This window comes from Salvelinus sp. IW2-2015, linkage group LG7 (assembly GCF_002910315.2).
Source record: "Salvelinus sp. IW2-2015 linkage group LG7, ASM291031v2, whole genome shotgun sequence".
Lineage (NCBI taxonomy): Eukaryota > Metazoa > Chordata > Actinopteri > Salmoniformes > Salmonidae > Salvelinus > Salvelinus sp. IW2-2015.
In genome coordinates this window covers 17,717,277-17,739,892 of record NC_036847.1, presented here as the reverse complement: position 1 = coordinate 17,739,892, position 22,616 = coordinate 17,717,277, and the positions used below count along the sequence as shown (strand labels likewise).

The 22,616-nt window shown below is 43.9% G+C and overlaps 1 protein-coding gene across 1 annotated transcript; it reads right to left on the bottom strand.

Annotated features, from left to right (window-relative positions):
* Positions 1 to 5,099: 5,099 nt before the first annotated feature.
* Positions 5,100 to 19,301, bottom strand: vwa1 (von Willebrand factor A domain containing 1). Its single transcript, XM_023991241.2, has 6 exons — positions 18,883 to 19,301; positions 14,043 to 14,600; positions 12,784 to 13,116; positions 12,287 to 12,562; positions 11,749 to 12,030; positions 5,100 to 7,060 (listed from the first exon to the last, which is right to left on the bottom strand). The coding sequence occupies exons 1-6, from the start codon at positions 18,965 to 18,967 to the stop codon at positions 7,032 to 7,034; spliced, it is 1,563 nt and encodes a 520-aa protein (XP_023847009.1). The 5' UTR covers positions 18,968 to 19,301; the 3' UTR covers positions 5,100 to 7,031.
* Positions 19,302 to 22,616: the final 3,315 nt, after the last annotated feature.

Genomic DNA, 22,616 nt, shown 5'->3' with positions numbered 1-22,616 from the left:
GAACTGGTTCATCTTTGTCTACATTGATGACATCCTCGTCTTCTCCCGCTCCCCCCAAGGACATGTGCTCCACGTCCGACAGGTTCTTCAACAACTCCTGGAGAACCAGCTGTTTGTTAAGGCAGAGAGGTGCGAGTTCCATCGCTCCACCATCCCCTTTCTGGGGTGCATCATCTCCGCTGGGGGTGTCCAGATGGATCACAGGAAGGTGAGAGTGGTGGTGGACTGGCCCCAGCCTTCGTCCAGGGTGCAGCTGCAACGATTCCTGGGGTTTGCCAACTTCTATCGCCGCTTTATCCGGGGTTACAGCACCCTGGCTTCCCCCTTGTCAGCACTCCCCTCTCCCAAGGTTCTGTTCACGTGGTCCCCTGCTGCTGACCGGGCCTAAAACATCGCTTCACCACAGCTCCCATCCTGGTTCAACCTTCCCTTCAGTTCGTGGTAGAGGCCGATGCGTCTGATGTAGGAGTGGGGGCAGTCCTGTCCCAGCATTGGACCTGAAGCTATATCCCTACACCTTTTTCTCCCATCGCCTCAAAGCCACAGAGAAAAACTACGATGTGGGAAATAGTGACCTTCTTGCAGTCAAGATGGCGTTGGTAGAATGGAGGCACTGGCTGGAAGGGGCGGAACACCCGTTCATCGTATGGACCGACCACACAAATCTGGAGTATCTCCACACCGCCAAATGCCTCAACTCCAGGCAAGCTAGATGGGCCCTGCTGTTCACACGGTTCAACTTCTCCCTCTCATATCGGCAGGGGTCCAAGAATGTCAACCCGGATGCACTGTCTCACCGTTATAGCCCCACGGCTATTACCCCGGAGCCTGAGACCATCCTTCCCACCTCGTGCCTGGCGACGGCACTCAGCTGGGGTATAGGTAAACAGGTCCGGGAGGCACAGTGTTCCCAGCYGAAACCCCAGGGGGGTCCAGATAACCGGATGTTCGTGCCTGACGCGTTCCGCTCCGTGGTCCTGGACCCTGGCTTTTGTGCAACAAAGCTTTGGGTGGCCCACCATGGTCCCTGACGTCTCCACAAGACTCCTCGACAAGCTCCRGCTGGTCTCCTCCAACCTCTGCCTGTCCCTCACCATCCCTGGTCCCACATCTCCCTGGACTTTGTTATGAGTCTTCCTCCATCTGATGGCAAGACCGCCATCCTAACATGGTCTCTGACCGGGGCCCTCAGTTCTCGTCTCAGTTCTGGAATGCGTTCTGCACCCTCATTGGGTCGTCGGCCAGCCTGTCCTCCGGATTCCACCCACAGTCCAACGGCCAGTCGGAGCGAGCCAACCAGGATCTGGAGACTACTCTGCACTGCCTAGTCTCCATCAACCCCACCACCTGGAGCCAGCAGCTGGTGTGGGTCGAATACGCCCGCAACACCCTTCCCTGCTCTGCCACGGGCTTATCTTCTTTTGAGTGTTCCCTGAGGTATCAGCCCCAGCTCTTCCCTGAGCAGGAAGATGAGGTCGGCATTCATTCTGCCCAGATGTTTGTCCGCCACTGTCGTCGTACCTACCTGGAGGAGAGCCCTGTCGGCCCTCCTCAAGACCACCTCCAGGTATCAACGACAAGCGGATTGCCACCGGACCCCGGGTCCCCGGTATCGTCTCGGGCAGAAGATACGGCTGTCAACCTGGGATCTGCCCCTCTGGGAGGAATCCGGAAAACTCTCCCCCCGGTTTATCGATCCGTTTCCCATCTCCAAAATCATTAGCCCCTCTGCTGTTCGTCTTCTGTTGCCCCGGACCCTTCGTATACATCCTACCTTTCATGTGTCCAGAGTTAAACCCATGTCTCACAGCCCTTTGTCTCCTGTTTCCAGGCCCACCCCTCTCTCCCTTCTCATCCACGGCCAACCAGCTTACACGGTGAGGCGTCTCCTGAAGGTTCGACCTCGGGGAAGGGGGTTCCAGTACCTGGTTGACTGGGAGGGTTATGGCCCAGAGGAGAGGTGTTGGGTCCCCGCCAGAGACATCCTGGACCCAGGCCTCGTCGCGGCTTTCCAATGTCAACACCCCGGTCAACCAGATATGCGCCCAGGTAGGACGTCGGAGGGGGGTGTACTGTCACACCCTGATCTGTTTCAGCTGTCTTTGTGATTGTCTCCACCCCCCTCCAGGTGTTGCCCATCTTCCCCATGATCCCCTGTCTGTTTATACCTGTATTCTCTGTTTGTCTGTTGCCAGTTCGTTTTGTTCATTCATACCTCCCAGTGTTTTCCCCCTTGCTCCTGTCCCGTCTATAGTGCCTGTTTTGACCTTCTGCCTGCCCTGACCCTGTCTACCGTCCTGTACCTTTGCTCCGCTACTCTGGATTACCGACCTCTGCCTGACCTGACTCTGAGCCTGCCTGCCGTCCTTACCTTTGACTGCCCGTGTTTGATTTAATAAACTTTTGTTACTTCAACATTGTCTGCACCTGGCGCTTACCTTCAATCGTGTTACAAGGACTAAAATGAAAGCCTTACAGACTGAGACAGAAGCCTTTCAGACAAAAATGCAGAAAAATATGGAGGAGGTGTGGGATGGTGTGACCATGAAACAGCAGGAGACCGAGGGAAAAAAATATATTTATTCTGTATAGGTCAGTGCTATCCGGGTTCCTTCGGACGTCCCTACTCTAAACCCTAACCCTTACCTAACCCTAACCTTAACCATTTTAAATGTCAACTTCAATGGGGTAGGGAGGTCCCAAGCCTCCCAGATAGAACTGACCATTCTGATATTTCCTGTATCTGTAATGGGGAAGAGGACTGTGGAATGGCCACTGGGAGATCTTCTATGATGTTGCCTTTCTGTCTGTCTCCACACAGAGTGGCGAGGTGAATCAGCCATCTGCCTCCTCCATTCAGAATCCCGATTTCCCAACTCTTCCCATCCTCCTTCAGAGCAGGGCTGACTCGCAGGAGGACGTGTGGGAGTGAACACGTTTCAGAAAAAGAGAGGGATGGACATGAGATAATCTGGGAGGAGCTGAAAACTCAGAGCCATACAGGAGGAGGTAAGGCCAGATCATCATCCTCTGTTTTGTAGATGGGGGTCATTTCATTGTAATAATGATGTACTTTCGAACCAGCTTTGGCCTCTGGGTAAGGTTAGAGTCGGGTTAAATTCCGTCTGTATTTTCGTCTATCCGTCCACCCCTCTGTCTGGCTCCACACAGAGTGGTGAAGCAGCAGTCAGCCTCCTCCATCATGCATCCCAACTCTGCCCATCCTTTCTCAGGGCAGAGCTGGTATTTTCAAAAGCCAGCCAKACATGCCTGCACTAAGTTACCTGCCTGCCCCCCCTCCCCCTTGCCATACCCAGCTGCACCTCACCCTGGACAGACCAGGAAGCGTGCCCCAGCATCTCTTCCCCCCAAGCCCTCAGTGCCATCCTCCAGTACCACACGCCAAGCTCCTCCTGCTGTCCTCGCCAATGGCTGCTCCTGCTCTGGACCTCCCGRGGTTGTAACCTCTGAGAAGGACTCAGTGGGTGAGACTGAATCTATGGACTCCCTCTGAGAAATATCCTCCAGAATGAGGAGACCTCTGCACAAGAGACAACTTCTCAAGAGTGACAGTGAAACTGAGGAAGAGAGGAGGAAGGGAAAGGAGTCCCTAAAGGAGAGTGAGAAAAAAAGAGAAAGAAACCTCTGAGTGATAATGAGGGTGATGAAGAGGATAGACTGGTGTTAAACAACAAAGACAATTCATAGAACAGGAGTTAAAGAACAAACAGCAGATCCTCAAGAAATTGCAGCAGAAGGCAAAAGCAGGGAAGAAAAGGCAAAAAGACAGAACAGGTGATAATGGGAAAGGAGGAGAAAAGGTGTTGGGAGAAACAGAGAATGAGGGATAAAGAGAGRGAGAAAATATAAGAGAAGGATAGTGTGGGAACAGGAGGAGGAAAAGAAGCAAGTGCAGTAGGAGGCAAAAAAGAGAGCTGAGGAGAAAAAAGCGATTAAAAGAGAAGAAAGAGGCAGAAGAAAATAAGGAAGCAACAATTAAAAGAAAAAAAGCAGGAGGCGAAAATGGCAAAGAGGGAGAAGAGAAAATTAGAATATTGTGAGGGCCATGAAATAAGACTCATCCTATGACAACCTCCATTTCCAACCAATCGCTTTTCCTCGCCAATCAGCAAAGGCGGGGCATACATCTGATTCACATTCATCCTAATTTCTGCAATCCCTTTTGTTATCAACCCTTCCTTAATGAATTCCTCCAATCAGCATCCCGATCCTCAATAAATAGTCAAAGGCATTCTTAACTGATGTGTGTCTTAACTGATGTACAACTCCCAATTTATTGAATATGAACCAACCTAGAACCTTGAACGCATCTAAAAATGTAGATCTAAAACGCATCAGTACAACTTCCACAGGGAGGCAGCAGAGACCAGCAGTAAACAGAGCCAGATACTGTGAACAGATCTCCACACATTACAGTATGAACATGGTCAAAGGAATTTGGTAAAATCATTTATATTTCCTCTGCATACCTTCAGTGGAGTGGGCATCATAAGTATTCATCCCCTTTAGATTTTTTAAATGTTGTTGTGTTACAAAGTAGGATTGAAATAGATGTAATGGTGATCTACACAAGATACTCTATAATGTCAAAGTGAAAATAAAATGTTACAAATGTTTACAAATGAAATAACTAAAATCTAGTTGTTGCATAAGTATTCACTCCCTTTGTTTAGGCAAGCGTAAATTAGTTCAGGAGTAAATTTAGGCTTAACAAGTCACATAATAAGTTGCATGGACTCAATAATAGTGTTTAACATTATTTTTGAATAATGTACCCCCCMCCCCCCCCCCCTSYMCCCCACACATACGAAAAATCCCTCAGTTGGGCAGTGAATTTCAAACACCGATCCAACACAAAGAGCAGAGAGGTTTTCCAACGCCTCACAAAGAAGGGCACCTATTGGTAGATGGGTAAAACAAAAGCAGATATTGAATATCCCTTTGAGCATGGTGAAGTTATTAATTACACTTTGGATGCTGTATTAATACACCCAGTCACTACAAAGATATCATAGCTGCTGGAAGTAAGGGTGCTGCATCACCCCCTGATAAATAAATACATTTGAAAAAATCACACAAATGATTAACTAGGCCTTTATTGATCCTGTCTGAGCAAACAAAAATACTCCTCGGCACCCCCCCGTTCCTCAACCCGCACCCCTAACCCAAAACATCTTCCCGCGGGCATGCATGCGTCCTTCCTAACTCAGTTGCCGGAGAGGAAGGAAGCTGCTCAGGGATTTCACCATGAGGCCAAAGGTGACTTTGAAACAGTTACAGAGTTTAATGGCTGTGATTGCAGAAAACTTAGGATGGATCAACAACATTGTAGTTACACCACAATACTAACCTAAATGATGGAGTGAAAAGAAAGAAGCCTGTACAGAATAAAAAAGATTCCAAAACATGCATCCTGTTTGCAATAAGGCACTAAAGTAAAACTATTTTTTTTAAATTTGCCAAAGAAATTAACTTTATGTCCTGAAAACAAAACGTTGTGTTTGGGACAAATCCAACACATCACTGAATACCAATCTTCATATTTTCAAGCATGGTGTCATCAGCAAGGACTAGGGAGTTTTTTAGGATAAAAAGCTCCGGAATAGAGCTACGCACAGGAAAAATCCTAATGGAAAACCTGGTTCAGTCTGCTTTCCAACAGACACTGGGAGACAAATTCAACTTTCACAGGACAAAAACCTAAAACACAAGGCCAAAATATACACTGGAGTTGCTTACCAAGATCACATTGAATGTTACTGTGTGGCCTAGCTCCAGTTTTGACTTAAATCGGCTTGAAAATCTATGGCAAGACTTGCAAATTGAAGAATAATGTGCAAATATTGTACAATCCAGGTATGCAAAGTTCTTAGAGATTTACCCAGAAAGACTCACAGTTGTAATTGCTGCCAAAGGTGCTTCTAACATGTACTGACTCAGGGGGTTGAATATTTATCTAATCAAGATATATTACTCTATTTCTTACAAATGTTAGAATTTTTCTTCCACTATGACATAACAGATTATTTTGTGTAGATTGTTGACAAAAAAAAGACAATTAAATCCATTTTAATCCCACTTTGTAACACAACAAAATGTGGAAAAAGTCAAGGGGTATGAATACTTATGATACCCACTGTATGCCCCCTGGTTCAATGGCCAACCTGTATGACTGAATACAGCATCATCCAATGTAACAGTTTGCCAATACATCCATGTTTAAGTGTTGGTGATGATGAGTCAAAACAATCCTGGAAAATATCAGTGTGACCATTCTTTATCAAAAACACATCTGCAACATCTCACTAGTAGAACATCTGTCCGTAGTTTTATCAGTGTAGCCACATAGAGAATCTGTTTGGGATTTGTAATTAGTTCAAAGGAGTTCCTCTCTGTTATTAAGGGTTCTGTGTTCACTTGCCCTTCAATTAAAGTCTAAGCTGAGTTTGCGCACACATGTATTCAATGTTACAAAATATTAGGGGTGGGTGCCTTGGGAAACATTGAAAGTATATTGCATAGTTGCTCTCTGTGCRCTCGAAAAATGTGTTACTGTACGTTAATCTTTTTGATTAAAACTACATCTTGTATGATACCGCAAACCAGAATTAGCTTGATCTAGACTGCTATGCTTGGCCAACCTCTATCTTAAGATCATATCAAAAACAAACAGTCAAACAAACAAATGTTTTAAGTGTGATTACAGGTTTTAGGCAATATGTGAAAATCAAGATGTCTGCATTGCAGAAGATTGCAACCCACAGTTCAGTTAGGGTGCTGACTAATAGAGCAACAGTTTTATAGTACAGTAAGCCTATATGTATTGTATCAGTATCTATTAAACACAAGTGCTTTGTAAGCCAAAGGCCTCGTGTATTGTGGATGATGTCCAGAGAGGATAGAATGAACTGAGAGAGGGATGCAAGTTCAGATGTATTGTTCTTCTATCTGTTCTTCTCCTTCCTCCCTCCATCCTTGCCATAGTACAGTGCCTGTTAAACTCAGCAATGTTATGATCTGTGGCCCCAAGCCGATGCATCTGAAAGGCAGAAGGAAACAGACGCACATTAAAACCTCACACCAGACCTTCCCAGTAGCAACCCAAGAGGCATACCATGTCAAACTGTAATGAACACTGTTAGTTAGTTGCCATAGAAACCCCAGTAGCCATAACCACAACTACTTTTTGGTGTGGTTACTTTGGGGTCAGACAGAATCTAGTGGCAGAGTGCTAATTACGGAGGGCCCAGTTGGGGTCTTAGACCCCCAGAATGAGACATGAACTAGATGCAACAATGTCAAACTTGGAGGGGGGGTCTCTAAATAATACTTATTTAACCATTCTCMTATTTGTTTCAAATGCAATTTGTACTGCTACAGTGGTAAATATTAAAATGAAAGCTTATTCCAAATTAAACACACACCCCTACCTCTGTGTCATGGTTTAAAAAAGAAATTCCCACGTGGCTGCATTTGTTATCCCGGGACAGTCCCGTATCTCAGCCCCTTTTCAGGTGTCCCAACTTTTCTTTCTACAAAAAAGGTCCTTTCTTCAGCAAGACGCCGAATGTAATTAGACTTTTTGGTGTTTTGTAACACGTCTCTTTTTGTATTTTTGTTTTGTTTAGGGGGCAGATCAGCTTTAATATTGCAGATATATTGTAGCTTCCATCAATATAATTGTCTGCATCATTTCCAATCCCCCATATATTTTTTGTATATATATATATACTGTGGCTTCGGAAAGTATTCAGACCCCTTGACTTTTTCCACATTTTGTTACGTTACAGCCTTATTCTAAAATGGATTACATCGTTTCCCCCCCTCATCAATCAACACACAATCTCGCCTTAATTACAAAGCAAAAACAGGCTTTTAGAAATGTTTGCAATTTTATAAATAATTCAAAAACGGAAATATCACATTTACATAAGTATTCAGACCCTTTACTCAGTACTTTGTTGAAGCACCTTTGGCAGCGACTACAGCCTCCAGTCTTCTTCGGTATCACGCCACAAGCTTGGCACACCTGTATTTGGGGAGTTTCTCTCATTTTCTCTGCAGATCCTCTCAAGCTCTGTAAGGTTGGATGGGGAGTGTTGATGCACAGCTATTTTCAGGTTTCTCCAGAGATGTTCGATCGGGTTCAAGTTCGGGCTCTGGCTGGGCCACTCAAGGACATTCAGAGACTTGTCGCGAAGCCACTCCTGCGTTGTCTTGGCTGTGTGCTTAGGGTCGTTGTCCTGTTGGAAGGTGAACCTTCGCCCCAGTCTGAGGTCCTGAGTGCTCTGGAGCAGGTTTTCATGAAGGATCTCTCTGTACTTTGCTCCGTTTATCTTTGCCTCGATCCTGACTAGTCTCACAGTCCCTGCCGCTGAAAAACATCCCCACAGCATGATGATGATGCTGCCACCACCATGCTTCACGTTGGGGTGGTGCCAGGTCTCCTCCAGACGTGACGCTTGGCATTCAAGCCAAAGAGTTCAATCTTGATTTCATCGGACCAGAGAATCTTCTTTCTCATGGCCTGAGAGTCCTTTAGTTGCCTTTTGGCAAACTCCAAGTGGGCTGTCATGTGCCTTTTACTGAGGAGTGGCTTCCGTCTGGCCACTACCATAAAGGCCTGATTGGAGTGCTGCAGAGATGGTTGTCCTTCTGGAAGGTTCTCCCATCTGCACAGAGGAACTCTACAGCTCTCTCAGAGTGACCCTCGGGTCCTTGGTCACCTCCCTGACCAAAGCCCTTCTCCCCCGAATGCTCAGTTTGGCCTGGCAGCCAGCTCTAGGAAGAGTCTTGGTGGTTCCAAACTTCTTCCATTCTGTGCCTTGACACAATCCTGTCTCGGAGCTCTACGGACAATTCCTTTGATCTCATGGCTTGGTTTTTGCTGTGACATGCACTGTCAACTGTGGGACCTTTTTATAGACAGTTGTGTGCCTTTATAAATCATGCCCAATCAATTGAATTTACCACAGGAGGTCTCCAATCAAGTTGTAGAAACATCAAGGATGATCAATGGAAACAGGATGCACCTGAGCTCAACTTCGAATCTCATAGCAAAGGGTTTGAATACTTACATAAATAAGGTTTTTATTTAATCAATTTCAGAATAAGGCTGTAACGTAACAACATTTGGAAAAAGTAAAGGGATCTGAATACTTTCCGAAGGCCCTGTATATATACAGTACCAGTCAAAAGTTTGGACACACCTACTCATTCAAGGGTTTTTATTTATTTTTACTATTTTCTACATTGTAGAATAATAGTGAAGAAATCAAAACTATAAAATAACACATGGAATCATGTAGTAACCCAAAAAGTGTTAAACAAATCAAAATATATTTAATATTTCAGATTCTTCAAAGAAGCCACCCTTTGCCTTGATGACAGCTTTGCACATTATTGACATTCTCTCAACCAGCTTCACCTGGAATACTTTTCCAACTATCTTGAAGGAGTTCCCACATATGCTAAGCACTTGTCGGCTGCTTTTCCTTCACTCTGCGGTCCAACTCATCCCAAACCATCTCAATTGGGTTGAGGTTTGGTGATTGTGGAGGCCAGGTCATCTGATGCAGCACTTCATCACTCTCCTTCTTGGTCAAATAGCCCTTACACAGCCTGGAGGTGTGTTGGGTCATTGTCCTGATGAAAAACAAATGATAGTCCCACTAAGTGCAAACCAGATGGGATGGCGTGCCGCTTCAGAATGCTGTGGTAGCCATGCTGGTTAAGTGTGCCTTGAATTGTAAATAAATCACTGACAGTGTCACCAACAAAGCACCCCCACAGCATCACCTCCTCCATGCTTCACGGTTGGAACTACACATGTGGAGATCATCCGTTCACCTACTCTGCGCTCGCAAAGACACGGCGGTTGGAACCAAAAATCTCACATATCTTCTTCTCATTGGTGTCCTTTAGTAGTGGTTTCTTTGCAACAATTTGACCATGAAGGCCTGATTCACAAAGTCTCCTCTGAACAGTTGATGTTGAGATGTGTCTGTTACTTGAAAAATAAAGAAAAGTTCTGATCGCTTCTATTCTCATAGTTTCTACAGATTGTAAATTAACAAAACATTTTTGCTAAAAGTATTATTACATTATTGATCGATTGACTATGACTTTTCAAATCACCCAGTAGTGCTATCTGCAGAGTTAGCTCCAGGTAAATGTTGCAATTCTTCGGCCATTCATGGACCTGCGATCAAAAACAAGCTACATATGGACAGTACCAAAACAAATGATGTATTGATTGTCTCTTCGCATAGAAATCTGCAGAGCTGGGATGGTTGTATCCCTATATATAACATTCTATTGGTTGCAAGAATTTTGTATAATTTAAATTGAAAAAGTTTTGAAACCGGTGTCATTTTGCGTATCAGTTCATAAAATGTGCCATGGAATCGGTACATCGAAAATCACTTCAACTATTTTGCAATCTATATGACACAGCTGTCAATTGTTTGGTCCTTAAATAAAAGTGGTATACTTTTTTATTTATCACAATTTTCTTTAACCAATGTTGGTCTTTAACGCAGGGCTGACCAAACAAGTTCCAAACTTTTTCCCCATTCCACTTGCCTCTTCCGTTTTTGCGTTAATGCTGCAATTAGTTGATTGTAATTTTGTGTAGAGCAGACAATTCCATATATTTTTGTTAGCTGCATGTGTGACATAACTCCACCAGTCATATTTATGATATCATTTACAAAGATTATACCTCTTTTTTTTTGTTTTTAATGTTGTTTTTTTATCAATGAGTTAGTATATTTGCGTTTAATCACAATAGTTGGTGGATTCAACTGAAATTGCAACCAACTTTCTAACAGATGTCTCTTTCCATTCATCAAATGGCGGAGTGCACAGTGCACTGTTTGGTTGCTGAATTTATTTTAGAGGACTGGACGAACATATGCCTGTACCATACTTTTTGAATTAATTTGTTTGACAATAAGATGAAAACATCATGACTGGTAAAGTTCATGCCAAATTAAAAGGTCATCAAAATGTATTTTGACAGTTAAATTACATGTCTTTACTATTAGGCTCATACATTTCTTTATAGAAACATCCTGTCTAGCAGGAACTATTTTGGAGTTGTTAAAACAATTCTCAGGAGTCCTGGCGACATGCTACCAGTGAATCAATGTTGTAATATGGGCAATAAAAAGACTACCTCTACCTCTATATATTTTGGTTAGGTCAGGGTGTGACTAGGGTGGGTACTCTAGTTTTTGTATGTCTAGGGTTTTTGTATGTCTAGGGGTTTTTGTATGGCTATGTTGGCCTGATATGGTTCCCAATCAGAGACAGCTGTTTATCGTTGTCTCTGATTGGGGATCATATTTAGGTAGCCATTTTCCTCATTTGTGTTGTGGGATCTTGTCTATGTATAGTTGCCTTAGTGCACATCAGTAGCGTTTTGTTAGGTGAGTTTCAGTTTATAAAAATTATGTGGAACTCTACTCACGCTGTGCCTTGGTCTCATCATTATGACAACCTTTTCAGATTCAAAATGTAATTCAAATCTCATCCTTATCCAAACAAAGAGTTGGCTTGGATGCATTCAAAAGCACCAATTCTAGGATCCAATTGAACATGCCTTTAAAATATCCATGTTTGCTCCAATTGACCAACTCAACACAACTGAAATTAACTGACCCCAACCAACAGTGCTGAAGGGTTCATATCCTCATTCAAAATGGCGGCAGCCCATTCTCTCACCTGAATAAAGCTGGGCCGTGCAGCAGAGGCCCTTCCCGCGTGTCGTCCGGTATACAGGCGACACACACACTCTGGTGGCGGGGGGCAGGTGTGTCAGACGTGTGGACAGTAAGTTGGGGGGCAGGTAGAAGGAGGAGCGCTGGGCTGTGGTAGAGCCGTGGCCGTCCTGTCCCTCCCAGGTGAGCCAGTAGCCCCTGAGGCCGTCCATGCTGGCTTTCCAGTCCACCTGCACAGAGTCACTGCCCACCGTGGTCAGCCGCAGGTCTGCAAGATCCGGCCTCACTGAGAAGGGAGGGAGGGGATTCATTTTCCAAAGTACACTTTAGCAATATTTACATTGTTACGTCATGCCAATAAAGCAATTGAAATTAAATTGAGAGAGAAAAAGGCCTACGTGCTGCATCTATACAGTGGTATGTGAAGGGTAATAGTACATTTAGCATTTTCCCATTTTATTGCTTCAGTTTAAAAACTTTGAGGCTAATCCCATACCGCATCTGTGCCTAAGAACATATCCATAATGCTATATGCTCCTTACCCTCCTCAGTGCACACTTTGACAGACATGGCCCTCTCCTGGCCATAGGAGTGACGGGCGCTCACGGTGACCAGGTACTGGGTGTCTGGCTGGAGGTTGGTCAGCATGGTGGAGTTCTGCCCCCGGCCCACAGTAGTCATGTGAAGCTTCCCCCCCGGGAGCGCTGAGTACTCCACCTGGAAGCTCTGGACAGACTCTGGCTGCAGAGGACCCCAGCTCACCCTCACACTGTTGGCCTCTGAATCAGACACCGTCACCACGGCTGGGCTCAACACCTCTGAGGAGACGATAAGTTATATGTAATAATATAATATTAAAATATATATAATCTGGTGATTTACCAGGTGCTTTTGTCGAAAGTGACTAAAGAATATTCGGTATACAGTGTGCCCATGCTGGACACCCCAAAGACACCACATCCCAACCAACTGAGCCAACATTGTTACAATTAACAATGTAAATGTTGTAAATGTCAAATGTAAACATGCCACCTCTTACCTGGCTTAGTGGTGAAGGTGACGGAGAGGGGGTTGAGCACCTGCAGGTTGGACTCAGGAGTCAGTGTGGCTGTGTAGGTGGTGTCTGGCTTTAGTCCCGTCAGCCTGGCCGTGCTAGAGTCCCCTGGCCGGGTGAGTCTCTGGTACTGGCCACCGCTGGTACTGGGGCTGGTACCAGGCCCCCCTGCTCCTCCTCCAACCACTCCCCCACTGGGAGCCGGTCCAAACCGGATGTCATAATAGCCGGTCAAACCGGCCAAAACCGGTCGCCACTGCAGCACAGCGCTGTCTGTGGACACATCTCGCACCTGGAGCCGTTCAGCCCAGAGGATCTCTGTTAGAGGAGAGACAGAACGAGACCGAAGGACTGAAACACTGGTGAAATATAAAACTCCACTTTAAATTGAAGGACATGCTCATTGTAATGGCTGAAATTTAATGAATGGAACGGTATATTGGGACGATGGCGGTATACCGTTCCATTCATTCCATTCCAGCTATTACTTGAGCCATCCTCCCTTCACCAGCCTCCTCTTGCCTAAACACCTTTACGACCATATTATCACAGTGTGCGGATTCCTTTCTCTCACTGGTGAGCATTCATCCTTGGATAACCAGAACAAGATRGCAAAAAAGAGAGGGAGGAAAAGGATGAAAGAGAGAAGCTCAGACAGACACACAGACTGTGGGTTCCCCAATGCATTCACATTGCATGCCATAAAACCCCTCGAAATAGACAACCCAGTTCTGAAGATACTTCTGTAACAAATAGCAAACCCAAGAAAGGTTTCAGTGTCAGAGGATAGGAACTTCAGGCACTCGCTAGAGGGACCATGGATTTCTCCTTCTGTGTCGTAAAGAACCTGTATTTACACTATGCGTCTGCCCATCACTACAGTATGCATCCTGTCTTAGAGCTACATATGTTTACTGGAAGTGATTGTGTCCAAATGACTGCTACTCTATCTGACCAGAGAAATACCCTCTATATATCTCTGGCACCATAGAGGGGCACGGTAGGATCATTTCTTTATTAATAGCCCCCCCTCTCTCATTACAGTCTAACATATACTGTCACTGCATTCCCTCTATGTCTCACAGTCTCTAGGAGTGGGTATGTGATAAAGGAGTAGAATGTAGACATGCATTTGTACAGCAGCAACGTCTAGAGTAGAGCTCAAAAGAACCTGTCAGGTCCATGTCAATTGCTGTCAATTGAGGAATCAAATTGGACACACACAGAATGCCACACACACTCACCAATAATGGCATCCCTCAGGTCCTCGGTGATGATACTCATATCGTCGATGTCCACAAAGTACAGGTGTGACTCCACAGGTGGGGTGACCACCTGCCGCAGCACCTGGTAGTTCCCGTGGCCCGTGGAGATCACCAGAACGGCCACGCCCTCCTCTCTCAGCTCCTCCATTGGTCCAATCACATCACCCGGCTTCACCCCGTCCGTCAGCCACACTAGAACCCTGGGTAGCTCTGTCCTGGCCCCCCCGGCCCCTCCAGGCTTCAGCACCCAGTCCTTGGCCATCCTGAGGGCCTCCTCTGTATTGGTGTCGCCCCTCAGAGCCTTGGTGTTCCCCAGTGCCTCCTGGAGGCCAGATTGGGTATTGTGGGCGTCAAAGCCAAACTCGAGGCGGGGTTGGGTGCCCACCTGCAGTAGCCCCACCCTCACCTGGTCCTCGCCCAATGAGAAGGGGAGGAGGAGCTCGGACAGGAAGCCCAGCATGCGGGAGTACTCATAGGATGAGACGCTGCCCGAGGAGTCCAATAGGAAGAGAATGTCGCCCTCACAGCAGTTCAACACTGAGAGGAGAGAAAAGGAAAGGAGAGCGTTACAGGTGGTGGACAAACATCCACTAGATTTTTACAGAGATAGGGTATATAGAATATAGATTCATATCTATAGGCTATAGAATATAATGCTAATATTATGTGAAAATTAATAAGTCACAGCATACTGTTGAGAATTATATACTCCCAGAGTTAAGCAATATTTACACCACTGTGGGTCTTCACGATGGGGAACTTTCTATAAGCATAGTACTTATAATAGATGTGTGAGATACACTACAATTAGTGTATGTGGGAAACAGGGAAACAATGTGTTATAGTTATTCGTTTACCCACAAACTTACCGTAGAGAAGCAAACTAATTATTAATGATAGCCAGCCAAACATTTACTGGGAAAAGTACAATCCCAGAACTCACTGAGACTGTGTGGAGCATCTGTGGGAAAACCCACTGCTATTTTCAACTTTCTCTCTCTTTTCTCACTCTCTCTCTGATTCCTTCTCCCTCCCTTAACTTTTTCCAGTGGTTCTCCTTCTGTTCAGTATGTGAGTGTGCACACACTCATACACACACTCACTCACACACACACACACACACACACACACACAAAGAATCTCCCCCTCACCATCCACCTCCTTGGAACAACACTGTCCCACAGTCATTAAAACCTTTATAGAAAATGCCATAAGTCTGAAAGCGGGAGAAACTGAAACAAAATGAAAAGAGAAAAAAAATGTGTGGAGAGGTGTGAACTGTCCGAAGAAAGGAAATTAGTGGAAAACAAGTAATTACAGCGATAAGACCAGATCAAAACAAACAGGCCATCCTAAAATAAGGGATGAAAAAGTGAGATAGATCAGAGGAGGGGTGGCCAGATGAGGGATGGATGAAAATACTGTCATAACATTTAGACTAGGCAACATTTTACAAATGTTCCATATTTCATAACAGTAGCACGGAGCAGTGCTTCTCATTAAAGTGAGAGAGTGAGTAAGAAGGGGTGAGGGGGAGAACTGTAGGAACTCCTTATATTGGTGGTATAAGGAGGAGGGTAGGTTGGAGGTGGGAATAGAGAGAGAGAAATGTTAAGGGGGAGGTGTGTATTGGCAGTTCCATTTGTGAGAAGAAGAGGAATGTGCGGTAGTAGACGTATACCCATATACAGAGAGAGAGAGAGCGAGAGAGAGAGAGCGAGAGAGAGAGATGTGCCATGTTAATTTTCCAGCTTCAATTTGACACTCGATGTGTGGTCGCTGTACTGATAAGAGTGTAGTGTTGAAAGACGAGTGTACACTCAAGCATGCACACACACACGCACGCACATCTGGACTTTGTGCTCCAGCTCCCTAAGAGGGAGGGGCTGCAGTTACACTGCACACAATGTTAAGCCCCAGTAAACTGTAGTTCTGTCTGTGTCTCTCTGGTCTCTATGTTTACTGTAAACCAACTGTTTGGGTCTGAACTGTCTTGTACATTAGTATTAGCTTTATTGCGGTGTTAGGTTTACAGTACACCCTGAACAAGCTTGACTAATACTGTATATTAGTGGTTACACACTGAATGTAAATTATGAAACCACAGAGCCTTCATGGGCATGGGAGTAACTGACAATAACTCTTTAGACCTGCTTCACACATGCATGCACACACACACACACACACACACACACACACACACACACACACACACACACACACACACACACACACACACACACACACACACACACACACACACACACGTATGCATGCATGCATGTGCGCGCACACATACACACAGCTCAGATGTGTTAGAAAAGGCCTCTTCCACAGCTCTTCTTGGTTCTAAAACATTATGTGGTTATATCACCATCAGTAGGCTATAAGTAGGATCAAAATACATCATCACAGGGGATCAAACCTGGATAATCTGTGATTCTCTGCCGGGTCTTTAGTATTAAAAGCATTTCTATTAGTGGAGGCTCCTCAGAGGAGGAAGGGGAGGACCATCCTCCTCAGTGAATTTCATAAAAATAAAAAATGGTAAAACATTGAAAAAGTTCTCCTTTTTAGATAAAACTATACTAAATATATTCACATTACCAAATAATTGATTAAAACACAGTAGCCTCAACAGCACTCTGTAGGGCAGCACCATGGTGTAGCCGGAGAACAGCTAGCTTCCATTCTCCTCTTGGTACATTAACTTCAATATAAAACCTTGAAGGCTCTTGGTTCTCACCCCCTTCCATAAACTTACACAGTAATTATGACACCGGAGGACATCCTCCAACCTATCAGAGCTCTTACAGCATGAACTGACATGTTGTCCACGCAATCAAAGGATCAGAGAATTAATCTAGTACTGAAAGCATAAGCTACAGCTAGCTAGCACTGTAGTGCATAAAATATGGTGAGTAGTTGACTCAAAGAGAAAGATAATAGTTTAACAGTTTTCAACAAATTAATTTCTTCAAAAATKAAGGAGAAGCGAGAGAGAGAAACCAATTTTTTTTCATTTTCAGTTTAACTTACTTAGCTAGCAAATGCAGCTGGCTAGTTTAGTTACTCAAACACCTCAAACAGTGGGATGCTATGTTAGCTAGCTGGCTATGACTATCCAACACAACACTGAAAGTCTTCCAAGTCAAGGTAAGCTTTTCGTTTTATTAATGTATTGTCACCGGGGCCTGCCGGTCTAACTGCTTACTAACTATACACTGTAGCATTACTGCATGATTGTAGCGGGTTTACTAACACATTAGTTCTATTAGCTATGTTGACTAGGACGTTACTTTAGCTAATATGGAGACAATGATGTAGGCTGTGTGTTGCGGTTATGACATGGTTTGGCTTGGAAAGTTTTTTTCACCTGGTCACATACAGCTGATGTATTGTTCATTGAAGTCCACAAACAAAGGGAGGAGGAGAGTGCATAGAGGCTAGAATGAATACAATGTGGCTACTATGAAAGTGATCAGGGGTGTATTCATTCTGCCGATTCTGTTGAAAAACTTTTCTTAAACGGATGCAAATGAAACTGAGATAAAAAATACCTGAATTTGTCTAAAAGAAACTCTCATTTGCAACTGTTGGACTAATGATTACGCCCTAGATAAACACTCTTGCCTGTATCTAGCTTAAGGCAGTATTGAATGTGTCACTGTCTGGCCATGCGTCACTGTCTGTTTTTCTCTCAACCTGTGTGCACCTACGTTGTAAACTTTTATTCATAGGCTAAGTTGTAGCAACCTCATGATGGATATAGGGAAAATTGGAGTATCATGTAGTAGCCTAAACCCATCGATGTTACATTGAACTGGGTTGAATGGAATATGAATGACAGTCTTCCAACATGCTGTCCTCCCTCATCATAAACGGCACTGACCGCCACTGATTTCTATGTTTGAGTGAGACGCATAGAAAGTAATTAAGCTATGTTAGTCAAAGCCTGTCTATTCTCTATAAATGGAAGTCTGTGTGAGAAGTCTGTACACTATACACTTACACGGAGTCATAAAGACAGACCACTGACAGATGGAACTGACTCACCAGCAAGTTTAGTTTTCACCATTACAGTATATGTTATGAGCTCTAACTACCACATGCATGGTTGTAACAAGCATTCAGTAATTAGTAATGGTGTTATAATCAATCATTTGTTTTAATTTACATCGCATGGAATAATAAGCACATCAATTTCACATAGTGTTAAAGTCAGGAACAGATAAACATACACTGAGTATACCAAACATTAGAAATGCCTTCCTTATATTTGCCCTTAGAACAGCCTCAATTCATCAGGGCATGGACTCTACAAGGTTTCAACAGCATTCTACAGGGATGATGACCCATGTTGACTTCAATGCTTCCTACAGTTGTGTCAAGTTAGCTGGATGTCCTTCGGGTGGTGGACCATTCTTGATACACACTGGAAACTGTTGAGCGTGAAAAACAAAACGGCACTTAAATATTTTGTCTTTCCCACTCACCATCTGAATGGCACACATGTCTCAAAGGCTTAAAAATCCTTCTTTAACCTGTCTCCTCCCCTTCATCTACACTGACTGAAGTGGATTTAACAAGTGACATGAATGAGGGATCATAGCTTTCACCTGGATTCACCTGGTCAGTCTATGTCATGGAAAGAGCAGGTGTTCTTAATGCTTTGTATACTCAGTGTAGAAATTATATGACAGATGATACAAGTATTGTGCCTTTAATATAATAACACCAGTTGGAGATACTGACTTCTCCTCCCTAGTCTCTCCGTCACCCCACCACTAGACCATCGGCCACCACCTGCAATGCTCACCTTCTTCAGTTGCTGAGTTTTGACCACATGATTTCCGCAGGAACATTCCAACCAGTATGCAAGTAAACAAAATCCGACTCTCCATCTCAAGTGTTTATTGTGATCAATTTCGGTAGAAAGAATTATGATGATATCAATAGAGTTTCCTCCAAAAATGTGTTCATTTCCTGAACCGTCGCTCCAACTGAAATGGTAATGAGCCTTCCATTCAGGGTACTTAGGCTATAAATTGCGGCTTGAAACTTCATATCCCCAATTCTCACTTTCACCGAGACTTTCCCGTTTTGTTTCCGCTTTTCTGGAACATTACATTCTTGTAATATTTCCCACAGATCAAATGTTGTCTGTTAGTTGCTCGGGTAGCCTCCGTGAGTTAGTGCGCGCAAGGTAAAAAGCGCGAGCATTCTAGTCGGTTCTTCGCTCTGACTCCCCCCCTCCCCTCCAGTGTTCACTCCCTTATTTCTTAACGGTCTTTCAAGACACTTCGAATAGCAATAGGCTCAAGAACTCTGGCCAAACGTCATTGCTCTGGAAAGGTGCCCATTTTSTCATATCTTTACATTTTATGGCAAACTAGACAATCGTGCAAAAAGCGAAGAGAGTCTTTAAAATGTAAAACAATATAAGGAAGAATTTTAACTTTCAGCTTCGAAATTAACTAATGGAGATGTATTATTATTTAGACAATTAAAACTAAGAAATGCAGTTAATTATGGAGCCTTATCTGAGGGCCACTGACTTTCAGCACTAAAATCCTTGGAATGAGAGTGCCTTTTCAAGATCATAGGTCCAGGGGTGGAATGGTTTTGTGGTATTTCGGGCAAATGCCAGATGGGCTGGTCCATTTTTAGACCCGTGGGCCTGTCTAACTAGTTTTTTTTGTGCAAAATAATAATGATCTGGTGAATAATGGGGGCCTCAAGGAATAAAATGGGCCGGTGCGGGGGGCCTCAAGGAGAAAAATTWGCTGGTGTGGGGGCCTCAAAGGGAAAATAAATGGTCCAGTGTATTAGAAATGCCAGGGATGTTTTCTGGTCCCAGTCCACCCCTGGATAGGCCTACATGTGTCTATTTCATTTGTTGGCCTTCCACTGGGAACAGACATCAGTTCAACGTCTACTTTTTATGTACATTTCGCTGAGTTATCAACTAACATGAATTCAACATGAAATCAACATTTCTACATGTCATTGGATTTTGGTTAAAAGTTGGGAAGAAAAAAATATGAAATTCTCTTACGTTGATGACTTTTTGCAAATCCAATCAATTTTCTTTGTTGATTTAACGTCATCACATCACATTGCATTTTGTTGTTGTTGAAGTGACGTGGAAACAACGTTGAATCAACCAGTTTTTGCCCAGTGGGCTATGTGCATGTTTAGTTAAATGTGAGACTATAAGAACATGTAAAGCATTTTTTATGAATATAGAATTACAGTATGCTGACAAACTGTCAGGTGACTGGCAATCTGTTTACTGACAGAGGGACACAATTATGGGGTCAAGCTCTTGGACTTCAGCATGAACTGCTCAAGTTGGCAAAATAGATTCCATGGTAAATATTATTTTTGATTGAATTGCATCAGCCTATAGTGCCTCAGGAGATTTGGAGAATGTGATATTGAGATGGTGTCTGTTTGAGAGTGAAAAGCAGCATGCTTATGAGAGAGAAAGACCGAGAGAGAGAGAGAGAGGTGATGAGGAGTGGGGATAGAGTAGAAGACGAAAGTGGGAATTAAGAGAAGGGACAAAGGTCTGATATCTGGAGACCTTGGTGACACATCACATGACCTAAGCTTATTTCTACTGTTCCATTGTAACAGAACACCCCATCACACACCTAGTAACTAAACACTGAGTCTATACAAACCTGTGAAAGATAGGCGCTGTTCTATGAAAGGAAATGGTCAACTACTTATCTAACAGAATAGTATGTTGTGTTTGACCTACAGTATTGAGTGGCTGTTTTGAATCGTGTTTCCCACACACTGAACTTGCCCTTACATGCAACCCCTTCTGCCCCCCTCAGTCTGGTCACTGACCCCACTGTATAGTATACTGTTTATGTCTGCAGATGGGAGTCCTGCTCTTTCAACTGTCCAATAAGCAGTACATCAGTTAGAAATACCCACCTGGAATAACTTTGCAGTGGTATGTGTGTACCGTATGTGTGTGTATGTCCATGGCATGCAGGTTTTAACTGATGGATCAGGTAAGTGGCCCGGCTGTATGCAATTCACATAACATGTTGTTACCGGGGGACCAGAGGAAAGGAAATGTTTTAAATCTCACACACGTTCATGTCAACACATTTCTATCCTCTCAATAAGCATAGGTTATGAAACCATAAGTGGTTGTCTTTGTTCACTTATTTGCACATTCCCTATAAAGAGTAGTAAGCTCCTCTGAGATTCATGTGTCTTTGTAGTACAGTTTCATTGAAAGTGATTGGGCAAAGCTGCAAAGAGTGGTTAGTTGACCATTTTTGGCAGTGGACAAGGCAATGGGAATAAGGGAGGAAGGGAAGTGAAAGAGTAAGGGAGGTGGAAGACGCAGACAGATGGATGACGAGTCCCATATGACAACCCTCACAGTGTGACAGCATGGAAACACAGAGAAACAGCATTACATGAGAGGAGAGATCTATTTTGTTGAATTCTGAACACTTGAAGTTTATACAACTGAGCACCATTTGTAATTGGGTTTTATACAGCCTCTTGTCACTTTGGCACATAGTAGCGCTCCCGCTGTTATTTACCACTAAAACTTTGGCCCCAGTGCTTCTGGCATCACAATGGAAATCCCATTTCATTAGTAAAGACAGTTCTCTCCTTCACTACTTGCCAGTTATTCCCCCTTCTTTGGTAAAATTGAGAAATGTTAGGTTTATGTAGCATGCCATGTTCTGATAGATTTGACTTGGACACCAGCCATAATTAAAAGTATAAATAAGTCAGGAAGGGGAAGTCAGAGGGGTTTCCCATCACTGGGCCGTGTTGAAGTTCTTATTTGCCAAAAATGCACAGCGTCTTCCTGACATGCTCTGACTCTTCTGTTCCTGCATCACTAGATCTTCCTGCTCATTGTGTCTGGATCCTGCACATTGCTCATCATGCAAGCTTTTTTACCAGGTCTGTTTGTGAAGTCCTGATAGGAAACTGTAAAATAAAAACTGTCTGTTCTCAGGGTGATGGTGAGATACTGGTCCAAAGAGTAACAGAGGACTTCCAAGCCAAGGGCAGATTCTATGCACACTGTTACTGTTTTATGGTCACTTCTTAATAAACCGCTCAGGACAAAATGACTAGCCAAACACAGGATATCCATTACAAAAAAATTACATATCAAAAAGATACATATTTATTAAATTTAGAGTTGACATATAAACACCACATTTCAACATGTGAGGAGAATAGCGTCTTCACCTCATATGTGAATTGCAAGTTCACGTTTGAAAAACATTAACATGTGAAAATCCATTTGCTGTTGTACATGTAAGAAACCTCCACATGTGTAAATCTCACTTTCTCATGTAGAATTGCAAGTTCACATGTGAAAAACAATCACGTGACAATCACATTTGCAGTTTCACATGTAAGAAAACTCCACATGTGAAAATTGCAAGTTAACCTTTATGGAACACCCATCCCGGATCCGGGAGCATCCTCATCAGTAAAAGCTGACTAGCATAGCCTAGCATAGCGCCACAAGTAAATAATAGCATATAAATATCA